The sequence below is a fragment of the Haliotis asinina genome, chromosome 15 (genome assembly GCF_037392515.1).
Source record: "Haliotis asinina isolate JCU_RB_2024 chromosome 15, JCU_Hal_asi_v2, whole genome shotgun sequence".
In the NCBI taxonomy this organism is placed as follows: domain Eukaryota; kingdom Metazoa; phylum Mollusca; class Gastropoda; order Lepetellida; family Haliotidae; genus Haliotis; species Haliotis asinina.
In genome coordinates, this window is record NC_090294.1 from 8,135,885 (window position 1) to 8,156,299 (window position 20,415).

Sequence of the window (20,415 nt, forward strand, 5' to 3'; positions counted from 1 at the left end):
CAACACAAAGTAAACAGACTTAGAGTTATCACCCTTCCATCGCAAAACATTAGCAATTTCCGTGCTTCATGTGTGATTCAATGTTATTGGAGGCAAAGAAGTACTACCATGGAGCACTAGAAAAGTTCAGAAATCCCAGCAGTGTACATTGAAAGTATTACATCGCCTGTAAGCGGGGTACACTGAAAATAATACAATCAGAAAGTGACATGTGTGAGGTATGGTAAATCGGAATGTATACCATCGATATATCAAGGATGACTCTAAAACATGCATCTTATGAACAAGTTACACACCCAGGTGCCCTGTTAAAGTGACTGCTGTAAACTTATGTTAAAGAATGGCATTTTAATCATCCTGTGAGGAAAAGTGCCCTGGAAACACACTCAAAGGTATAAATACCAACACTCATGGACTCATACATATGACACTTACATTCCACAGCACCAAGAGAGGTCAGTGAGATTTACCTGGAAGAAGTTGATGGACTTTTCTAGCAGTTCCAGGGAAATCGTCTCATCCAGCTGATAGAACAGAAAAGTCAGAGTAGTGCAAAAAAGGGAAGACACTATTATCAGTGGCAGTGTGATTACAACATGTTTCCTCTTTAATATTGACCTATTGATTGAAAAGTTACATTCAACCACAACAAATTCAAGAACAGAGAAGTCGTTACAATGAGATCATTCAATACTGTTCTGGTTCCCAATAGTATCCCACTGATCCTAGAAATACACCACTGATCCTAGAAAAACACCACTGGTCCCAGAAATACACCACTGATCTAGAAATACACCATTGATCCTAGAAATACACCACTGGTCCTAGAAATACACCAATGATCTAGAAATACCCCATCGGTCCTAGAAATACACCGCTGGTCCTAGAAAGGCATCACTGGTCCTAGAAATGCACCACTGATCTAGAAATACACCACTGGTCCCAGAAATACACCACTGATCCTAGAAATACACCACTGATCCCAGAAATACACCGATCTAGAAATATACCACTGGTCCTAGAAATACACCACTGGTCCTAGAAATACAACATTGATCCTAGAAATACACCACTGATCTAGAAATACGACACTGGGCCCCGTTTCACAAAACTCTCGTAAGCCTAAGATCTCGTAAGTTTTGTCGTAGCCATTGTGCCTCCTATACTGAAACATAGGAGCTACGGATGCTACGAGAAAAGTTACGAGATCTTAGGCTTACGAGAGTTTTGTGAAACGCGGCCCTGGTCTAGAAATACACCACTGATCTAGAAATACACCATTGATCCTAGAAATACACCACCGATCTAGAAATACACCACGGATCTAGGAATACACCATTGATCCTAGAAATACACCACTGATCTAGAAATACACCACTGATCCTAGAAATACACCATTGGTCCTAGAAATACACCACTGATCTGGAAATACACCATTGATCCAAGATATACACCACTGATCCTAGAAATACACCACTGATCCTAGAAATACACTGCTGATCCTAGAAATACACCACTGATCTAAAATTACACGGCTGGTCCTAGAAATACACCACTGGTCTAGAAATACACCACTGATCCTAGAAATACACCACTGATCCCAGAAGTACACTACTAGCCAAGAAGTACACTACTGATCCCAGAAAAACACCACTGTTCCCAGAAATACACTACTGGTCTCAGAAATACATCAATGAACCTAAAAGCACATCACTGATCCCAGAAGTACACTATTGATCCTAAAACCGCACCACTGATCCTAGAGATACATCACTCATCCAAGAAGCACACTACTGATCCCAGAAATACATCACTCGTCCAAAAAGTACAACTCTCATCTTAAAAGTACATCACTGATCCAAGAAATACATCACTGATCCCAGGAGTACACTACTGATCCTAGAAATACATCACTGATCCTAAAAGCACACCACTGATCTCAGAAGTACTCTACTGATCCCAGAAATACACCAATAATCCAAGAAGTACACCACTGATCCAAGAAGTACACCACTGATCCTAGAAGTACACCACTGGCCCTAGAAATATATTACTGATCCCGGTAGTACACCACTGATCCTAAAACGACACCACTGATCCTAGAAATACAAAACTGATCCAAGAAAAACATCACTGATCATAGAAATCAGACGTACACTCCTGAGAATAACATTGCTGGTCCAAGAAATAGACAATGACCAACCCTGAAATGCACCAATGACCTCAAAACACACACTGATCCAGGAATACCTCCCAGATTCCAGAATATCAAACTGATCACAAATAACCCCACTGAATCCCACTGACAGTAATACCTAGCTGATCCTGAACCTCACTGACAGGAATACCTTGCTGATCTCGAATCCCACTGACAGTAACACCTAGCTGATCCTAAAACCACTCACAACAATACCTATCTGATCCTGAATCCAGCTGACAGCAATACCTAACTGATCCTGAATCCCATTCTCAGCATTAATTAGCTGATCCTGAATCCTACTGACAGTAATACCTGGCTGCTCCTGAATCCCACTCACAGTAATACCCTGTTGATTCTGAACCCCACTGACAGTAATACCCAGCTGATCCTGAATCCCACTGACAGTAATACCCAGCTGATCCTGAATCCCACTGACAGGATCACCTGGCTGAGCAGGAACTCACCTGGTCCTTCCGCAACAAGTCTATGAAATAGTCGACAGCCTTCTCATGAGCCATCATCTCTGGCAGCAAAGTCCCAATCTTGGTGAACAGTTCAGTGCTACAGGTGCTGAGAGCACTGTAAACACACAATCACACAGCTCCACTAGACACACATTCACACAGCTCCACTTGAACACATGTTCAGACTTGATTTGGGTTGTATATTTGTGGTGCTATATGATTAACTGAGTCTGGACCAGACAATCTAGTGACTGATGTGAGCATCAATCCACACTGTGTGTCATGGCATATAACCAACCACATATCTGTGCCTGACCATCTGGGGTAAACTTGAAATATATAAGAGATGGAGTTTTTGCACCAATAACTTTTGAATATCCTTGCTCAAACCTGTCAATTCAGATTACTTCTTGCAGATAATACTCAAAATATGGACAGAACGACAACACACTTTACCACTGGCATGTGTTTATGAATCAGTAAACAATGCTGTTAGTAGTTGTTTGCAAAGAGCTGTATTCTCTCCAGTGGTGACACCCATCACAAACAAAAAGGCAAATCATGTCCACTCAAGCTTCTCCACGTACCTCTCATACTGTCTCATGATGCCCTGCAAGGTATTCAACATCAACACAAGCTCATGGGCGAAGCTGTTCTGCTCAGCCTTGTGGCTCTTCAACACGTCATCACGGGTGATGGCGTCAACAATTTCAAACTGAAACCAACATATCACTTGTCAGCCTTCAGTTTCATGTGTTTCTTTAACGCCTCATAATCATGTGTTAATTATGTCGCTGAGCTTGATGTATACATTATATATGAATCATGTATTATGTGTATAATATAAATACCATATATATAGAAAATCATCCTAGAGCATTTGGATGTTTTGTGTTGAATGAGAAGATGTGTTGGGAGGTGACGTCTTTGTGTTAAATAAAAAACATCCAAATGCACAAGTATGACATTCTATATTTATTGAATACCTTCATACCTAGTATTAATCTCTTAATTAATAAACAAATCACAGTGTAGTCATACATGGACCAGCAGTGCATGCAATACGGAATTTGACCACGTCATCCGTATTTCACCCCGTACTATTATCCTTAGCCTACAAGGGCATACAATAAATGTATATATTGTAAACTTCCCATCACGATATCCACTTTAACCTATACATACCTTGTCTTTCACCTGCGAGGCAAGTAGTTCTGTCTTGTTGATGATCCGTGGTACCATGAGGAGGACATTGACTGCATCGTGATCCCCTTAAACAGATGCAGTGCACACATCAAATCATATGTCAGAACATCAGATTCACATGACAGGTCACTTGAGATTCACATAAAAGATCAGAATCAGATTCACATACCACACAAGTGAAATTCACATACCAGATCGATGAGGTTCACAAACCAGACTTGGGAAATTCACATGGCCGATAACAGGAGATTCACATATCAGATCAGATGGGGTTCACATACCAATCAGGTGAGGTTGACATATTATATCAGGTGAGGTTCAAAAGCCAAATCAGATGAGATTACCATATCAGATCAGATAAGACTCACAAACCAAATCAAATAAGATTCACATACCAGATCAGAGGAGATTCACAAACTGTATCAGGTGACCTTCACATACTAGGTCAGATGAGGTTCATAAATTAAATCAGAGGGAATTCACATACCAGATCAGGTGAGATTCACATACCAGATCGGGTGAAGTTAACAAAACAAATCTGATCAGATTCACAAACTGTATCTTCTGAGATTCACATACCAGATCGGATGAGATTCAAAAACCAAATCAAATAAGATTCACATACCAGATTAGATGAGATTCAGATTCCGTATCAAGTGATATTCACATACCAGAACAGATGTGGTTCAAAAACCACCGTGGTTCACATAAGGACATCATTGTACCCACCTCCTCTGTTGATGAAGGAATCTGGCATAAATGACAGCAGCATCTGGACATGAGAGTTGGCCTGGTGCACCTCCAACTTCCTCAACTCCATGTCAATGGTCTAAAACATCAACAATAACACTTTTACACACATCAACCATATCTATACACTACAAGATATCAGCTGATATCCAGGCACAATCCCACACGCAAATGTTAACTAACCATGAATAATACATGATAATAAGCCACCACCAATTTCAGTGAATCTTTCTTGAGGAAAGGATGCCATAAATCTAAGGAGCAGCAAAATTTAAAAGAACATGAGACCTAGGAATGCTGTCCAACACATGAGCACAGGAATCACTATGGATAACATTCTTTCCATTAAACATCCTAAAACCCTATATTAATTTACCTGCCAATACATCCATCAGTTGCATATTATAAAAATACCCATTGTAGTGCATTCCCGTATCAACACATACCAGCAATTATATATACATAACATTCTTCTTATGTTAAGCAGGTGACAGTTTAATAACTGACAGATTATACATGGGGAAATCTCCAGGGAAGACAATTTGGCAGGGGAGACAATCTGTAAAGAAAACATTCTGCAAGAGAGAGAGAATAGTGGGAAGCCCCAAGCTTATTAACAAAACACAGCTGATCCCTGAGCCAAAGTAACAAAAACAAATGATGTTACATTACATAATTAAAGAACTAAAAGTATGTTTTTCCTTGAATTACTCCAATAAGAAAAAAACAGTAGAACAAGATCTGATTGGGATTTTGAATACCTTCATCCATTATATACTGTCAAGTCAGAACAAAGTGTTATTTCCACTTTCCCGAAACACTGTATTACTGTCTAAATCTTACCATTATGCATGATAAGTGTGACTGTCAGATTACTGTTCTCACTTCGATACATGTAACATCAAGAACTGAACTCAAACAAGAGAAAGAGCAGCAGACAGGTGAACAACCATTGCCGTGACAAGCTGTTACCTTCTGGTAGGACAATGGGTCCCGTTTGGGGCACGTCCTGGCCATGTCATCCTACAGCCATACATATACAAACAGACATCAGTGTGCACATTGTCATGGTACAGTGAGATGGACACATTAATACACTTCGTTACATGCATGCAGTTTATATAAGCTTAACCAAGGGTGGAAAAACGACATTCTTGACTCTGAAACTAAGGTCTGGCTTATGCAGACACATACATGTACTACTCACAAAAAGTTAAGGGTCAACCAAGTCCTTCAGTCTGCTATAGTTCCTCTGTAAAATCATGCGGTTTATCCATTTTAAGTCAGACCTTTTCGTTCATCAATATATACCGCTAAAATATAGTCCAAATCTTTCTTCAATGTATAAGTATATACAGGAAACAGGTTCAGTTGCTTAAGACATTTCTTTTGAAGACTTTAAGAACCACAATTCTGACAACGTTTCGTTATTTCCTTATCATTCTGTGTCTACATGGATCAAAGGATGCTTTCCATAAACATTACCAGCAATATGGTTTGGCGGCTTGTTAAAAATTCAAAACAACTCACAGGGCTTAACAATCAAAAACATTTTTCCACCCCTGTTAATCCAGCGCATGCCAGTTAGTACACATGAATACAAGGTACATGCTCACATGTCAACATACTAACAAAGCTGCGGATTTGGACAAACTTCTATCATCAAATTTGAACAAAAACAAACATTCAGCTGTTACACATGCAACGACACTGGAAATTAAGTGTATCAGAAACATATGTAAGTGTTTCATGTCTATCACATCAAGGGAAACAAGAAGATGTATACACAAGATATTTGTTCCATACAGTTATTTCCATGTAACGTTCTGTGTATGTACAGGTACAAACATTTAAACTGTGTGTACAAAGTGAAGTTGGCATAAATATAAGATCTAATAAAGATAGAGCATTAGTTATTTGAGAATGGAGTGTTGAGTGAGTTACAGCTTAAAGCCACATGGTAATACACGAACAGGAAGTGGAAGATGCGGTTTACTTCCTTGTCTTGGTAAACCTACAGATGCGGAGATGGAGCAAAGGTTGGTGTGGTGAAACCTACACTACAACAGTCAACAATGCATGGGTAACTACACTGCCAGTGAAGTTCATACTACATGACATCCATACAGTGTGCGTTGTTGGATCAACAAGTCGGTCTACCTTAGCATAAGCCTTAGATTCAGCAAACTTGGCCTTGAAGTCAAACATCTCAATGGCTGGTGTTTCTGCTTTGTGTTCTGATTCCTGCTGTTTGCTGCGTAACTCTCGGTTAGCATCCTGTAACCATCGAAACAAGGAAACATAAGAGATAAATCAGGTACATCTTTGGGGCAGTAGGGTAGCCTAGTGGTAAAAGCAATCGCTCATTACACCATGTACCCAGGTTTGATTCCCAACATGTGTACATTGTCAGAAGCCAAATTCTGGTCTCCCAGTATATGACATAGCAGGAATATTGCTAGAGGCAGAATAAAACCATACACACTCAGTGACATCCGTATTGGTTAAATAAATCATTATATAGAGAAGTTTACAACATACCTGCAACTGGGACACCAAGTCACGGAACTTGCTGATGGTGGCCTCGTAGTCAGCCATTGTTTCCTGAGTGGCATCCAATTTCCTTTGCGTCTGAAACAGCCCAAATCCATGTGATCACTTTTACTCATTCATAACTTACGTTATAAAGCTACCCAATATTTTTTCCTGTAACTGGATACTTTCAATCATCCTGAAGAAATGCAGACGTAAAATTGAGTCCAAACAGTTTTGTTAATTTCATAATCAAATGAGCTATTTCTTGCCCATTTCTCATTTCTTCCATTCAAACAAGTTGACCTTGACCTCACCTCTGTGACCTTCGCCTGTGTCAGGTCAAGTTCCTCCCTCAACTCCAGTTCCGTCTCTCTAGTGTTCTCCTGCAGTTCCTCATTCATTTCATGCAGTGCTTCCTGCAACGCCAGACAGCCATTTGAAGGCATGACATCAGACCACAATAAATACTGCATGACATATCACATCTCATGACATGACACAGTTGTCAAAGACATACGGCTTATGACATACCATGATATCCAACAAAACATAATGAGATACACAGGTTGATACCTAAAATACATCTCATGACATACCACAGGTTGATATCTAACATATATCATCACATGACATACCACAGGTTTATATCAGACATCTATCATCGCATGACATGACAACACAGGTTTATATCAGACATCTATCATCGCATGACATGATAACACAGGTTGATTTCACCACATTTCATCACATGACATACCACAGGTTGATATCTACCACATATCATCACATGATATATCACAAGTTGATATCTAACATGTATCATCACATGACATGATAACACAGGTTGATATCTACCACATATCATCACATGACATACAACAGGTTGATATCTACCATCTATCATCACATGACATACCATAGGCTGATACCTACCATCTATCATCACATGACATACCACAGGTTGATATCTATCATTTATCATCACATGACATACTATAGGTTGATATCAACCATATTTCATCACATGACATAACAAAGGTTGATATCTACCCAACATCACATGACATACCAGATCTGCATTCTCCTCGAGAAGTTGTTGAATCTTCTCCTCCTGTTCCAGGTTCCTCTCTGTCAGTTTCTCAACCATCTCCTCAGCACCAAGTGCTGCATCTACCTGTAACCATGGAAACCAGAGTTACTGATCAGTGTCTCAGATAGGCTTTTAGATCTTGATTGTTGGACATCACTTTCACTGAGAATTCCACCAATGAATTGAATAAATGAATTACAATCCTACACCAGTTCTACTGATACAACTCAAAAGAGACTGCTAGCCCACATAACACATATATGCAGAGAGTTATCAGAGCCAAAGCAGAATGAGAAGATAACAGAAGTTACAGTAAAATACAACTGTAACAATTCTGCAAGTGAATCCAGGTAAATACAAAAATGTCAAGCTAATTCTGAATGGATTCAACAAGTTTATTCAATGTTAAAATTGTCCTTCAGATCTAGTCTGATTGTACAGCAATGTAAGGTACATAGTTATTACTGGTGTATATGTCTAGTACTGCTTAAAATTACAACCAACCTGCTCCTTGAGTTCAATGAGTTGTTCCTGCATCTCTGAGGCCTCAGACTGGAGACGTTCCTTGTCCTTCTTCAGGTTGATAATATCTACAGCTTGTTTCTCATTCTGCTTAGCCATCTTCTGGGAATCATGCTTCTCCTGATTGGACAAGTCTCGCATCCTGAATTCAATGGTAGTTCACATACAGCAATGTTTTGGATGCATTTCAAAACCAGGGAAACAAAAAAGGTGATTCACATACACAAATACATACACGCTTCTCCATAAAAATCATCATCATCCCCCTAGCCAGAAATTATGAACGGTCCCTTAGCAAGTAAGTTCTTTCATGAAAACAGATGAGATCTGCACTCGGATACACCTCACATACTGAGATTCCCCATATACATACAAACATGTTCTTCATTCTCACAGAGGTTTCAAATGTACATGTTTCATACACATAGGTATTCTCCACACCTCTCTCTCTCTCTCTCATGCAGACACACACAAATACACATTTACATACATTTCAAAGTTTCACATATCTTGCTACTTTATCAACACAAACTGTGATGAGCTGCAACTCACTTGACAAGTGCCTCTTTCAGCCTCTCATTCTGCTGCTCTAGCTGTTTCAGTTCATAGCTTGCTGCCACGCCATCTGTGCCTAAAATATCGATCAGGGAATGTCTTTACGCACGATACCCATGTCCATCTAACATCAACATTTTAAACAATGACTACAGGCGAAGGTTGACACTGACACATATAATCTGTCATGGATATTAACTACTTGATACAGATTGGAAATCAAGATGTCTCTTGCTAATAAAACTGATATGTATACAAACAGATGAGGGCTCATCCTCATCAATCATGCAATGTTTCAAGAGAGAAGCCACAGTGTCACATAATTTTTAAGACTTTGATGCTAATGATTTTAACAAATTACTAATCTACTTCAACAGACCAGAAAAACAAGCTTGACTGACCTTTCTCACTGATCTCTCCTCTGAGAAGTTCCAGGTCAAGGGTCAGTTCCTCAACCTTCTCCTTCATGGTGTCGATCTCTACCTGCAGAGTTTCTGCCTTCTCTTCTGCCATCTCCTTGTCAAGTGTTGCAATCTCAATTGTCTCAGAAACATCTGCCATTTCATCCTTGTATCGCTCAAAGGCCTCTTGGATGTCCTTCACTTCCTATACATAGTATTTTGGGAGAAGTTAGAACAAACAGATTTCACTCAAGAAGAAATATGCTTCCAGAACGTATAAGAAGTAGAATATCTTGCAAAATGATATTCTTCGTAAACAAATATAAAGATCTTGTGACTAAGTGATTACCACTTCTTCCAGTACAGCTGATGAAACCATTTCATTACTCTACAGGACCCACATGTTTCTTGTGACCCCCAACTTCTGTAGACAATGGGTGAGCAAGTGACTTTGGTTTTACAATACTGTTAGTAACATTCCCGCAATCTCATGAGGAGAGACACCAAGAATGGGCTACACACATTGTATCCATATGGGGAGTGGGACCCAGGTCTTCAGCGTTTCAAATGAATGCTCTGACTACTATGCTACCTCACCACCCCTGTAGACAATGTAAACATGGCTTGAATGAAAGGGGAGATTCTTATGCCTAACTTTTCCCCTGATGTACAGATAATACAATGACAAAAACAACATCTAAACAAACACACAAAGTATTGCGTAAACATGATCCACCTAACAAATCAATCTCTTACCTTCTTGGACGCCTGAAGTTGCCGTTGAAGGTCGGCAGATGTTTCCTGCATCTTAATCTTGTACTCTTGAAGCTGACAAGGACATTAAACATGTCTGTAATCACTTGATCAGGAGCCATGTTGATCATCCCTAACTACAGTCAGACCTACTGCATAAGCATGACTCCAAATAGATCACAAAAAAACAACTTATCACTGCTGCATATATAGTCAAGTCTCGTTAATCCGACATCGTCCGTTACACAGCAAATTGTCGCATTAACGAGGATGTCGGATTAAATAAATGAGACAAGTCATGTTTATTCAAGTTGCTACTGACAAAAGCGTAGGATAAAGTTGATTATCGGATAAACAGAGGTCGGATTAACAAGACTTGACTGTACTGCAGATTTACAGATTTGGCTGTGCATTGATGAAGTGCTTGTTAACATAGTTTGTTAGTTATTCAAAGCCACACTCAGCATATTTCAGCAATAGGATGGTGGAGACTGAATAACCGATCTGACACAGTTGTCTAGCATGGACTTTCACTCACCTGCTGCAGTTGTATCTTGGCCTTCTCATACTCTTTCAGCTTGCCCTTGTCCTCGGTCCTCTTGATCCGCAGTGTTTCCAGTTTCTCATTGAGGTCCTTCACCTCAGCTTGTAGGCCCTCAATCTCCTGTTGCTGCTGCAGATTGGAGATCTTGTCATCTATTGACGTTGTCATGGCACTTACATCAGGCTTGGAGGGAGACTGCATTAGAAAAGCATTTGGCATCAGCACACACACAAAAATGACACTGTACAATAGTTCCTGTGCAAATGAATAGCCACAGCACATGACTTCAACATATGTCCATCATGATGGATTACAATGGAAACGAGAAGACATGGTCATCAATATCTTCCACCACAGTATTGTGTTCTTATTTTAGTTCCTGTATGTGAACTCCACCATGGCATTCATGACATGAAAACACATACCACATTTGGTTTCCCTATTTATAACAGTTTCTGGGGAACCTGCCCCAAATTGGGGATACTGTGCACTGAGTCCAGGAATGCATGACATAACAAAATGTAACATAGTTTCCATTTTCGAACTCCATCAAAGCATTCATGTCCTGAAAACACTAACCAAATTTGGTTTCTCTATCTATAACATCTTTTGGGAGAATCTGTCTCCATTGGGGATGCCATGCACTAAGTCAAGCAACTCATACCATAGGCCATAACTTGGTAACAAATTGCATGACGGTTTCCATTTTTTCAACTCCATCAAGGCATTCAAGTCCTGAAAACACCTACCAAATTTGGGTCTATAATGTTTTCAGAGAAAATCTGTCCCCATCGTCTCAAACAGATGGAGGAATGGATGAACAGAGCTCAAACCTATATCCCCTCCCCCCATGGCAAATAACAAACACACCGCAGGCATTTGTGGACAAACATCACTACTTCAGATTTTTTCTTGCACTGTCAGACACCCTACTGAAAAAAGGGCTTCTGTCAATCACATAACTGCATAATTCATGTGCAACATTCATAACTTTCCATGCTTACTCATGCTGGATATGAAAATCTGTGTCTTTGTGAAGCGATAAACTAACTACACCCACCAACACCAGTTACATCTGGTGCATTAGTTTAATGTGGAAAAAAAGCCCCATGTTATGAAGAACTTAGATATATACCACAATACTGAAACCAATAGGGATTTATTGTGTGAAATCAGGAGTACAATGAGCCAAGAAGCATGACAGACAGAGGTGAATCAGGATTCAAGCTCACAATCAGGCTCCAGGTGAGTCAAAGGGGTGCAACTCTGCACAGCAAATTCAGACTAGATACTAATTACCTTTCTGGGAGCCTCCACAACAGGTGTCTTCTCAACTACAGCTGTCTTCTCAACTGGAGCTGGCTTCTCAACTACAGCTGGCGCTTTCTCTTCCTCGGGTGGGGACTGCTGAGCAGGGGTGGAGGCCCCAGGTGGGGACTGCCTAGCAGGGGTGGGGAGAGCAGTAGCTGGCTTGTCATCAACTGGCGTTGTCTCCTTGCTGGACCGGGGTAGTCGTGAGGTTGGGATGCCACTCTCTCGTCGACCCTGTGCAGGGGTGGCACTGTCCTTTGGTACGCTTCCCTCCTTCTTGGGGGAGGCAGTTGCTGCTGTGGAGTCTGGTATACTCTCACTACCTGCAATACACAGCTAGTCACTGAGTCAGTGAGTGACTTCAACATAGTTGGTGCACACCATGATAAACTAAGCATAAAATAGTGTTTGCAACAATACAAAATCTGTGACGTCAACACATGCAATGTGACAACACAGACCCACAACACAAACCCAGGACTCTTATCATAAGCCACTATAGAAACAGTACTCTGTCTCATGGTCTAATATCTTTACAGTTATGGAAACAAACACAGAATCACACAAAATATTTAACAAAAAGAGTTCCTGTTTTCAGAACACCACCACGACCAAGGCAGTTGTACTGGTTATCAATTTCTTGAGTTTCAAAGGACAATTGTTTTTGTTCTGTTCAGACCTGACAATCTATGACAATACCACATTTTCTGTTTGCAACAAGATTCACTTTTATCATGTTTAGTTATTCTGTGTCTTCCCATTCACAGATTTTGAATACAAACAACAACACAGAAACTGTTGTTGTGGACTACCAAGCAAGTATCCACTTACTCTTCCCAACATAGCTAGGTGGCCGCAGACCAGACTTCCTGGCTGGCGTCTTCCCATCACCAGGGGATGGGCGTGTCTTCACTGCGGGTGTGGCAGGGGCAGGAGCAGAGGCAGGGTCATCAACAGCCACAATCTGATACAATAAACTGGTCAATAATCTACTCAGCAATAACGTCAAATCTTCCACGATATTTTATGTAACATAAATCAACTGACACAAATAACGATGACATATATGTGTGATCATGCTGATAGGCTCTTTGCATACATTCTTCCTGCCTTATCGACCTGGAGCACTGAACATTAAAGCTTGATAACAGAATCTGGGAAATCAGGCTGAGTGTGACAAACTAGAAGTTATTATCCCTAACAGTGTGTTTTCTCAATCACTCATCCCCTTCAAACACTGACTGTCCTGATCGCATGGATACTGCATGTATGCTGTGTCATGTTAATCCTAAATGAGAAAATATTTACATACAGAGGAATCTGTCAGATGCAGACTAATCTCTGAGTCTCAGCAAAATGGTTCTTAATTCATCACCAAAGTCTTCTGTATAATTTGGACTCTCTCAGGTACGGATTACAGACTAAAATAACAGTCCAGACAATAAACTTGCAATGAGAAACATTTACGGTTATATAAGGTAACTCATCATGGCAGTGTCTACAATAACGGACAAAAGTTGGCTAATTGGAACTGCTTCATATTCCAGACAAATGAGTCAGTCCATGGCCATAATAGACAGATTCCATAGTACATAATTATTGTGTTGATACACTGTCGTCTTAACATGTTGAAACACAAAGACATTCAATGACAAGAAGGTGACATGAGGCCAGATGTGTGTATACCTGGGACTGCCGGACAAAGATGCCATGTCCCTCTGGAGACTGGAAGTAAGTCTTGCCCTGCACAGTGCCATTGTTCTTGCCCTTAGGTTCATCAAGCACAACTCCGATCCATTTCCCTGAAATGTCAAAGTTCATAACAAAATGGTTTTCTTTCTATGAGACAAGGATAAATCAGGGTAACAGATCATAAGTCCAAAAACTCTTCTAAAAAATGTTCAAGAAAATGAATTTTCTGAAGCAGCACTCACCGCTTGAAAACAGTGTTGTTCCAATATATGCAACTGTTCCGACAACACCTTTGCCCACAACTTCAACCCTGGTTCCAGTCTTTATTGGCTTTTCAGACATCTTTAATTATTCCGTCCCACCTGACGGTACAAGATGCATTACAAGTAAATACATGTTTCACACAAAAATTGTTGACTGGACAATAAGTACACAAAATTGGCTGACAAACTGACAGAACTGCAGAAAAAGGATATTCAATCTGGATCTGTTGTTGATGCAAACAGACCACAAAAACAAGGAAAAGTGAAATCAATGCAGGAATGGGTCAAAATGATTATATAAATAACCATGATAACCAATGATAGCTCACAATTTAGACATTGCTCCTCATGGAGATTTAGAACAATGCTATTTTATCATGTTCTGTTTTAATACTATCTGCATCAAAGAAGATTTCTTTGAAAAACTACCATTTACATAATCAAAGGTTTACTGTCATCAGTTACAAACAGTATTGAACAAGAGTCATCAGAAGATGACATATCCCCCCCCCCCGGCCCCCACATGTTTGAAAGGACAAATCATTTCACAGTTACTCATTGTCTTTTTAGACTAAGTTTGAATTGTTTCCATGGAATTCATGAAAATTATAAATGCCATATATCTGTAATCAACAAAGTCACAATTTCAAGATCTGCATCATATATCTGCCAAGATCTGTTGAAAGATATGAAATGTTTTTCTAGCTGTGCTCTGAGAACGAAGCCCATCCCTCCATTTTGAAACTAAGTCTGAAACGTTTCCATGGAAACTGAGAAAATAACAAATCACAAGAACCTGTACATAGCATTAGCAAAAGGCACCACTTAAGGTTCTGATTGATATATCTAACAAGTTTTGCAGAAAATTACTGAACGGTTTTTGAGTTCAGCTCTGGAAACAAAACACACCTCGTGCGCGCGCATGCGCATGTGCACGCGTGCGTGAGAGAGAGAAATCTAACACAACATGGAAATATTATAAGTGATATTCAAGGCAGTAGAAATGTGAACTGAGGAATCTTAAAGTTTTATTTATGTTTTATTTATTTTTTATGCATATATGGAATTTAGAGATAATTCATGAACTCATCAATTATTTAGTTCCTACATTCAATATGTCTCATTAGTAAACTATGTTTTGTAGTCAAACTTATAGGAGTAGTACAGAAACACCAATGCACTGTCAAAGTGGCAGCAATGATCCAATATAATGAATATTGTAGAAAGCATTGAAAACTCCAGAGCAATTCCTTTCAAAACAGCTGTTGAAAGGGCTGGGTGGTCAGTCTTGATTGGGAACGAAAGTCTCCCCACAATCCTTTTAATTATCCAAAGATGTATGCAAATTTGTTATAAACAAGCACCAAGGTGTGGAACGTGTGTTTCTGTTTTAGAGAGGCAATCCCTTCGTGTCACATGATTTAAAATAGCCTGAGATGTTTGATGGCTTGCAACTATTTATTTTGGAACATCTTGATAACAAAACTAGGGCGCACATGTAGGCGTAAGTACAAAGAAGCCATGCATATAAGTTTTTCGAGCGCAATAGTCGTAACGAGGGTGTGAAAGTGCGACAAAGGATTTCCTCCACTGCGGCCTGTGGAGGTGCGTGATAGCATTCATGTAGGGAACGCTGTGTATCTTAGCTACTAAACATGTTAAATGATTGTCAAAAGTTATTCAACCCATCTATGACTTTCTAACCTAAGCAAACAGCAGTAGGCAATATGCATGGAGTTTGTGTTTCTATATGTTGTTTGGAACCGGAATTAAATATCGCATGTCAATGAGCATTTGTTGAATAAAACGGATTGTCACTACATCAGTACGTCTGCAAGTGTCACTGTCAGAACTCTAAGGACAGATCTGGCAACAAAACAACTCAAGAAGCACAGACTGTGAATTATATATGAACACTTAGTTATACAGTCGCTGTGTACAGACAATATGTAACACGATATGATGTACCTCAAGACAAACTTGTTCATCTAATCCTCTCTCTGCATTTTCATGCAGAATTCATCAACCGGAAGTTACACTGACATCATTGCCCCATAGTGCATGTATAAAACAGGACTAATTAAAACTCATATTTGCAACTAACTATGACATATGTTGAACAATATCCAATCTAATGTCCCTTATTCATTTCAAACATTAGAAAAACTTGCCAATGTACGTTTTCTGACATTTGAATTTGGTGTAGGTGACATAATTATAACCAAGATGGCTGCTCAGCAAGGTTCGTGGCCAATATTTTCGTCTGCTTTTGTTGTTTTCGTTTTGGAAACAAATGCCTCGTTACGTCCATCCTAGTGAATAGCATTCTGGCAGTTAAGCCAAATAATCTCTCAACAGTTCTTTAGTACAATTTAAGTGTCTCTGTTGTTATCGTCAGTCATAAACATCGTAGGGTGTAACTTCACTCATCACACCTACAATTATTTTTTTCCATTCAGTACAGTCAACTAGATTACAGAAATCTAGAAAATAGAATACATGTTTGTTTGTAAATACATGTCACACACGAAACATTTACGCCATTGTTGAATAGTGTTCGATCCAATATGAATGTGTGATAACGTACAGCTTTGCACTGCAGCTATATTTACAGCAAATTGTGGAATAAGAAATACACCACAACACAACAATACACAGATACATGTCCAAACTCATATGTCATGTTGTTTAAATCGTTAAAATGTATCATAGCACTATTTAGGTCAAACTCTAGAGGTGTTGCAGTATTGTTTAACAATGACAGGCAGACTGATGTTCATAAATGTAAGGAAGATGAGATTGGTAATTTTATCATTGTAATGAGTAAGACTAATCCTAACCACTAATCTTTATGGTCCAAATTAATATGAACCAACTTTTACAGAGAGTTACTTGACCAAACTGATGCTTTTGACAATGAATCTATATTGTGCTCTATGGTGATTAAAATGTGATACTTGCCCCAAGTATAGATCTTGAAAATTATAAACATATTAATAATACAGATGCTAGAAATGTAATTTTACACACAAAAAATGATCACTTTAATCTGAGTGGCATTTGGCGTGATCTTAACTGTAACAAGAGAAAATATACTAGGTAGAAGAGAAACCTTTGACAGCAAGCTATGCTCGAACTTTTTTCTGGTCTCCCATGATGTCCTTAAAATGACTATAGACACTGAAATCCTTAAAGTACATTTGACAATTGTTTAAAAAACTTTAAGCCAAATTGGGAAGGGTCAAAGTATTTAGACAGTGCAATGACCAAGAAATTGATTCATTTCCCTTGGGGAATAACAGTTTCCGAAAATTGTCATGTTTGATGTGATTCTACATAATTATCAGTTGACCACAATTAGGTGAAGTTGTACAAGAAACCAACAAGTTCTTCCAGGAAATTGTGAACTAATGTTGTGTGTAGACCAGGAAAACTAGGCAATACCTGAGGGCCTTTGTGTGTGAAAAATTATTATTGTAAATTAAATGGACTTGAACACCATACTGGACTTATACTTGAGTATTTCATCTAGCTGCATCATCCCCAGACCAAGTGTGGAAGGAAGACATATTGCCTAAGGGGAAGGGTATTGTTTCATAATGTTTCCTGTCAGAAACATGGTGACTTCTTCACAAAAAGACAAGCTTAGGAGGTCAATGTGCATTCGTGCAAGCCACCATCACAAGGTCCCCAAAGCATGCTAGGATACATGGGATCATTTACTGTAGCCAATTGTAAAATCTGCCTTTGTTTACCGAATGGAAATTTGTGAACAAGTCATGTAACCAAACACTATCTTAGTTCTGTTCTTAATAGAATAGAATAATTCTGAAATCCTCTTTTCTTGAGAAAAGACATAACTGCTATAGCTGTAGCTAGTAACCTTAGCAGTTCCTCTGCTCAGAATGTAATTCAGAGTAGTCACGGAACAAAGTCTTTCAGATAATTTGGTCTCTACACCAATCGCCTTCTTGAGGTCTGCCTTTCAGGCATCTCTGCAATTGGTTGCACTTTGTTATTGTCCCTTTCGGGAGTGGCATTAGCCACTAACTAAGGTCCAGGAGACTTGCCTAACACTGGAACAGTTACCCGTGTTTTCGTAGATGTTTCAGACCCGTGAAGGTCCTGGGGTAGAATAGGCCTTCAGCAACACAGGCTTGCCATGAAAGGTGACTATGCTTGTCGTAAGAGACGACTAACGGGATCGGGTGGTGAGGCTCACTGACTTGGTTGACACATGTCATCGATTCCCAATTGTGCAGACCGATGTTCATGTTGTCAATCACTGGATTGTCTGGTCCAGACTCGATTATTTACAAACCGCCATCATATAGCTGGAATATTGCTGAGTGCGGCGTAAAACTAAAGTCACTCACTCAGTTAGGTGTTTCAGGAGGTGCTCTGTCATTGATGTGTAGTTTCCCTGGACTGATCTCTTTCATTTGTGGATGTGTCGACGACTTATCAGCATGATGTTGTCTTAGTGTGTACCAGGGTTAGGGACATCTCATGGTGTTAGAGGCGTCAAATTGTCTTGGGCATGCTCGCAAGTGTCTACAATTACGTCGAAATTGTCATCCATCTTCTGTACGAATCTGGTATGATTTCAGGCTTCAGAAGTTTTCTTGATACTGGAATCTAGGTCCTTGCTCTGACCCAAAAGAGTCTCTGGACAGGTGAGGATTCATGTCTTCAGATAGAATCTTTCTCAATTCCAGAGCTAAATACGGGTTCCCATTGGCTTCCTTCGACTTCAGGAGCAAAGTTTTTGCTATTTTCACAGCACTCTCTGCTTTTGCCCTTAGACTGAGCATATCTTGGGGAACTTGGTACATGTTCCATTCCATAGCCCTCTGTGAAGTCGTTAAAGTTTTATGAGTTAAATGGTGGACCACTGTCTGCGTTGATTTTCCCTGGCAGTCCGTACCTTGCACAGTGAGCTTTGATCTTTTTTATTACTTCCATCAGTGTCTTGTTTTCAAGTCTGTCCACCTCAAAAAAGTCAGAATAGAAGTCTACTGTAATAAGGTAGACCATTTTGTTGCATGTAATAATCTGCCATGACAACCGTAGCAGCTCGTGACTGATCATATGTTCTTTGGGATGGTTTCTTTGGAAAGTATTACACACACCACACTTGGCTATGTAAGACTGAATGTCTTCATGCATGTTTGGATTGTAGACTGTTTCATGTGCTCTTCTTAACCCCCTGGATGCCGAGTTTTTTTTCAGGCGCACATTTTCATAAAGTTTGAAAAGTGAACGTTGTGCGAGATTTGCGATCGCGTGGCCCAGGTTCTGCGTACGGCTATGAAATTGCACAGACATGTAGAATATTTGATTTCCTATCCGTTGGTATAAATATAATTGCGGCTACCTCAGGGGTTTGAGAAATAGACACTGCTAAAAGTTGTTCAAAACTTTTGTGTGTGTTCAAAAACAGTAAATTTATCGTGCACCAATAAAAGCACTCTGCTACGATTTTTTTAATTTGGCATCTTTACGGAAAGTGTGAGCGAAGAAAATACAGCTTGATATCTGAACGACATGAGTGTATATGAAATGGATGTATGTGTTAATGCATAACGTCATACTCACAAAATCAAAAATGACCTGCAATAAATGTCAAAAATCGATTTTCTACTATGACGTCAAACGTCGACAGAGAGGTCATGCACGTATAAAGATAAGGGGGCATAACTCAGTTATGGTTTACATTAGGTCAATGTAACTCCGATCACATGGAGAGAATTTGCTGTGGATATGGACAGTATATTTTCGTGATGTTTTGTTCACAGTGAACCAAACTATTCCAATACAAATTTCCCCAATGTGAGAGGATACCTTTTGGTAGTTTCACAATTTGTAAGAAAAGATGCAAGTGTACTACATCAAAAATCAGGCAATAGCGATTTGGATGTCCCTATCCGATACATATTTTAGTTCTTAGATTCCCATATTCTCCTGTTTGTGTATATGTATTTTTATTAATTTTCCATCATTATTAACAGAGTAACAGCCACATTTTCAAACGTAATGAAATAACTGAAAATAATGCGACATTTTAGTTGACGTCACAGCATGTTTTGTGCATTTTGTGACGTCGGAAAAAGACTACTCTGGTTGCTG

The 20,415-nt window shown here is 39.5% G+C and overlaps 2 protein-coding genes across 3 annotated transcripts in view; one reads left to right on the forward strand and one right to left on the reverse strand.

The window, feature by feature from the left end:
- The window catches only part of LOC137265161 (dynactin subunit 1-like), a 37,497-nt gene extending 21,133 nt beyond the window's left edge, over positions 1-16,364 (reverse strand). Inside the window, exons 1-19 of one of the 2 annotated variants that reach the window (XM_067800486.1) lie at positions 16,255-16,364; positions 14,266-14,385; positions 14,018-14,133; positions 13,163-13,295; positions 12,320-12,654; positions 11,015-11,215; positions 10,480-10,551; positions 9,724-9,928; positions 9,320-9,398; positions 8,750-8,909; positions 8,225-8,329; positions 7,470-7,571; positions 7,162-7,251; positions 6,781-6,897; positions 4,600-4,699; positions 3,850-3,935; positions 3,252-3,379; positions 2,665-2,779; positions 471-524 (exon numbers count right to left, since the gene is read on the reverse strand). In XM_067800486.1, coding sequence (XP_067656587.1) covers positions 471-524; positions 2,665-2,779; positions 3,252-3,379; positions 3,850-3,935; positions 4,600-4,699; positions 6,781-6,897; positions 7,162-7,251; positions 7,470-7,571; positions 8,225-8,329; positions 8,750-8,909; positions 9,320-9,398; positions 9,724-9,928; positions 10,480-10,551; positions 11,015-11,215; positions 12,320-12,654; positions 13,163-13,295; positions 14,018-14,133; positions 14,266-14,365 — 2,298 coding nt within the window. In that variant the 5' untranslated portion in view covers positions 14,366-14,385; positions 16,255-16,364. The remainder of the gene's footprint in view (positions 1-470; positions 525-2,664; positions 2,780-3,251; positions 3,380-3,849; positions 3,936-4,599; positions 4,700-6,780; positions 6,898-7,161; positions 7,252-7,469; positions 7,572-8,224; positions 8,330-8,749; positions 8,910-9,319; positions 9,399-9,723; positions 9,929-10,479; positions 10,552-11,014; positions 11,216-12,319; positions 12,655-13,162; positions 13,296-14,017; positions 14,134-14,265; positions 14,386-16,254) is intronic. The other variant, XM_067800485.1, reaches the window with a different exon arrangement.
- Positions 16,365-16,494: 130 nt separating this feature from the next.
- Positions 16,495-20,415, forward strand: part of LOC137265162 (vacuolar protein sorting-associated protein 51 homolog) — a 39,905-nt gene continuing 35,984 nt past the window's right edge. The window contains exon 1 of the mRNA XM_067800487.1: positions 16,495-16,528. Coding sequence (XP_067656588.1) covers positions 16,513-16,528 — 16 coding nt within the window. The 5' untranslated portion in view covers positions 16,495-16,512. The remainder of the gene's footprint in view (positions 16,529-20,415) is intronic.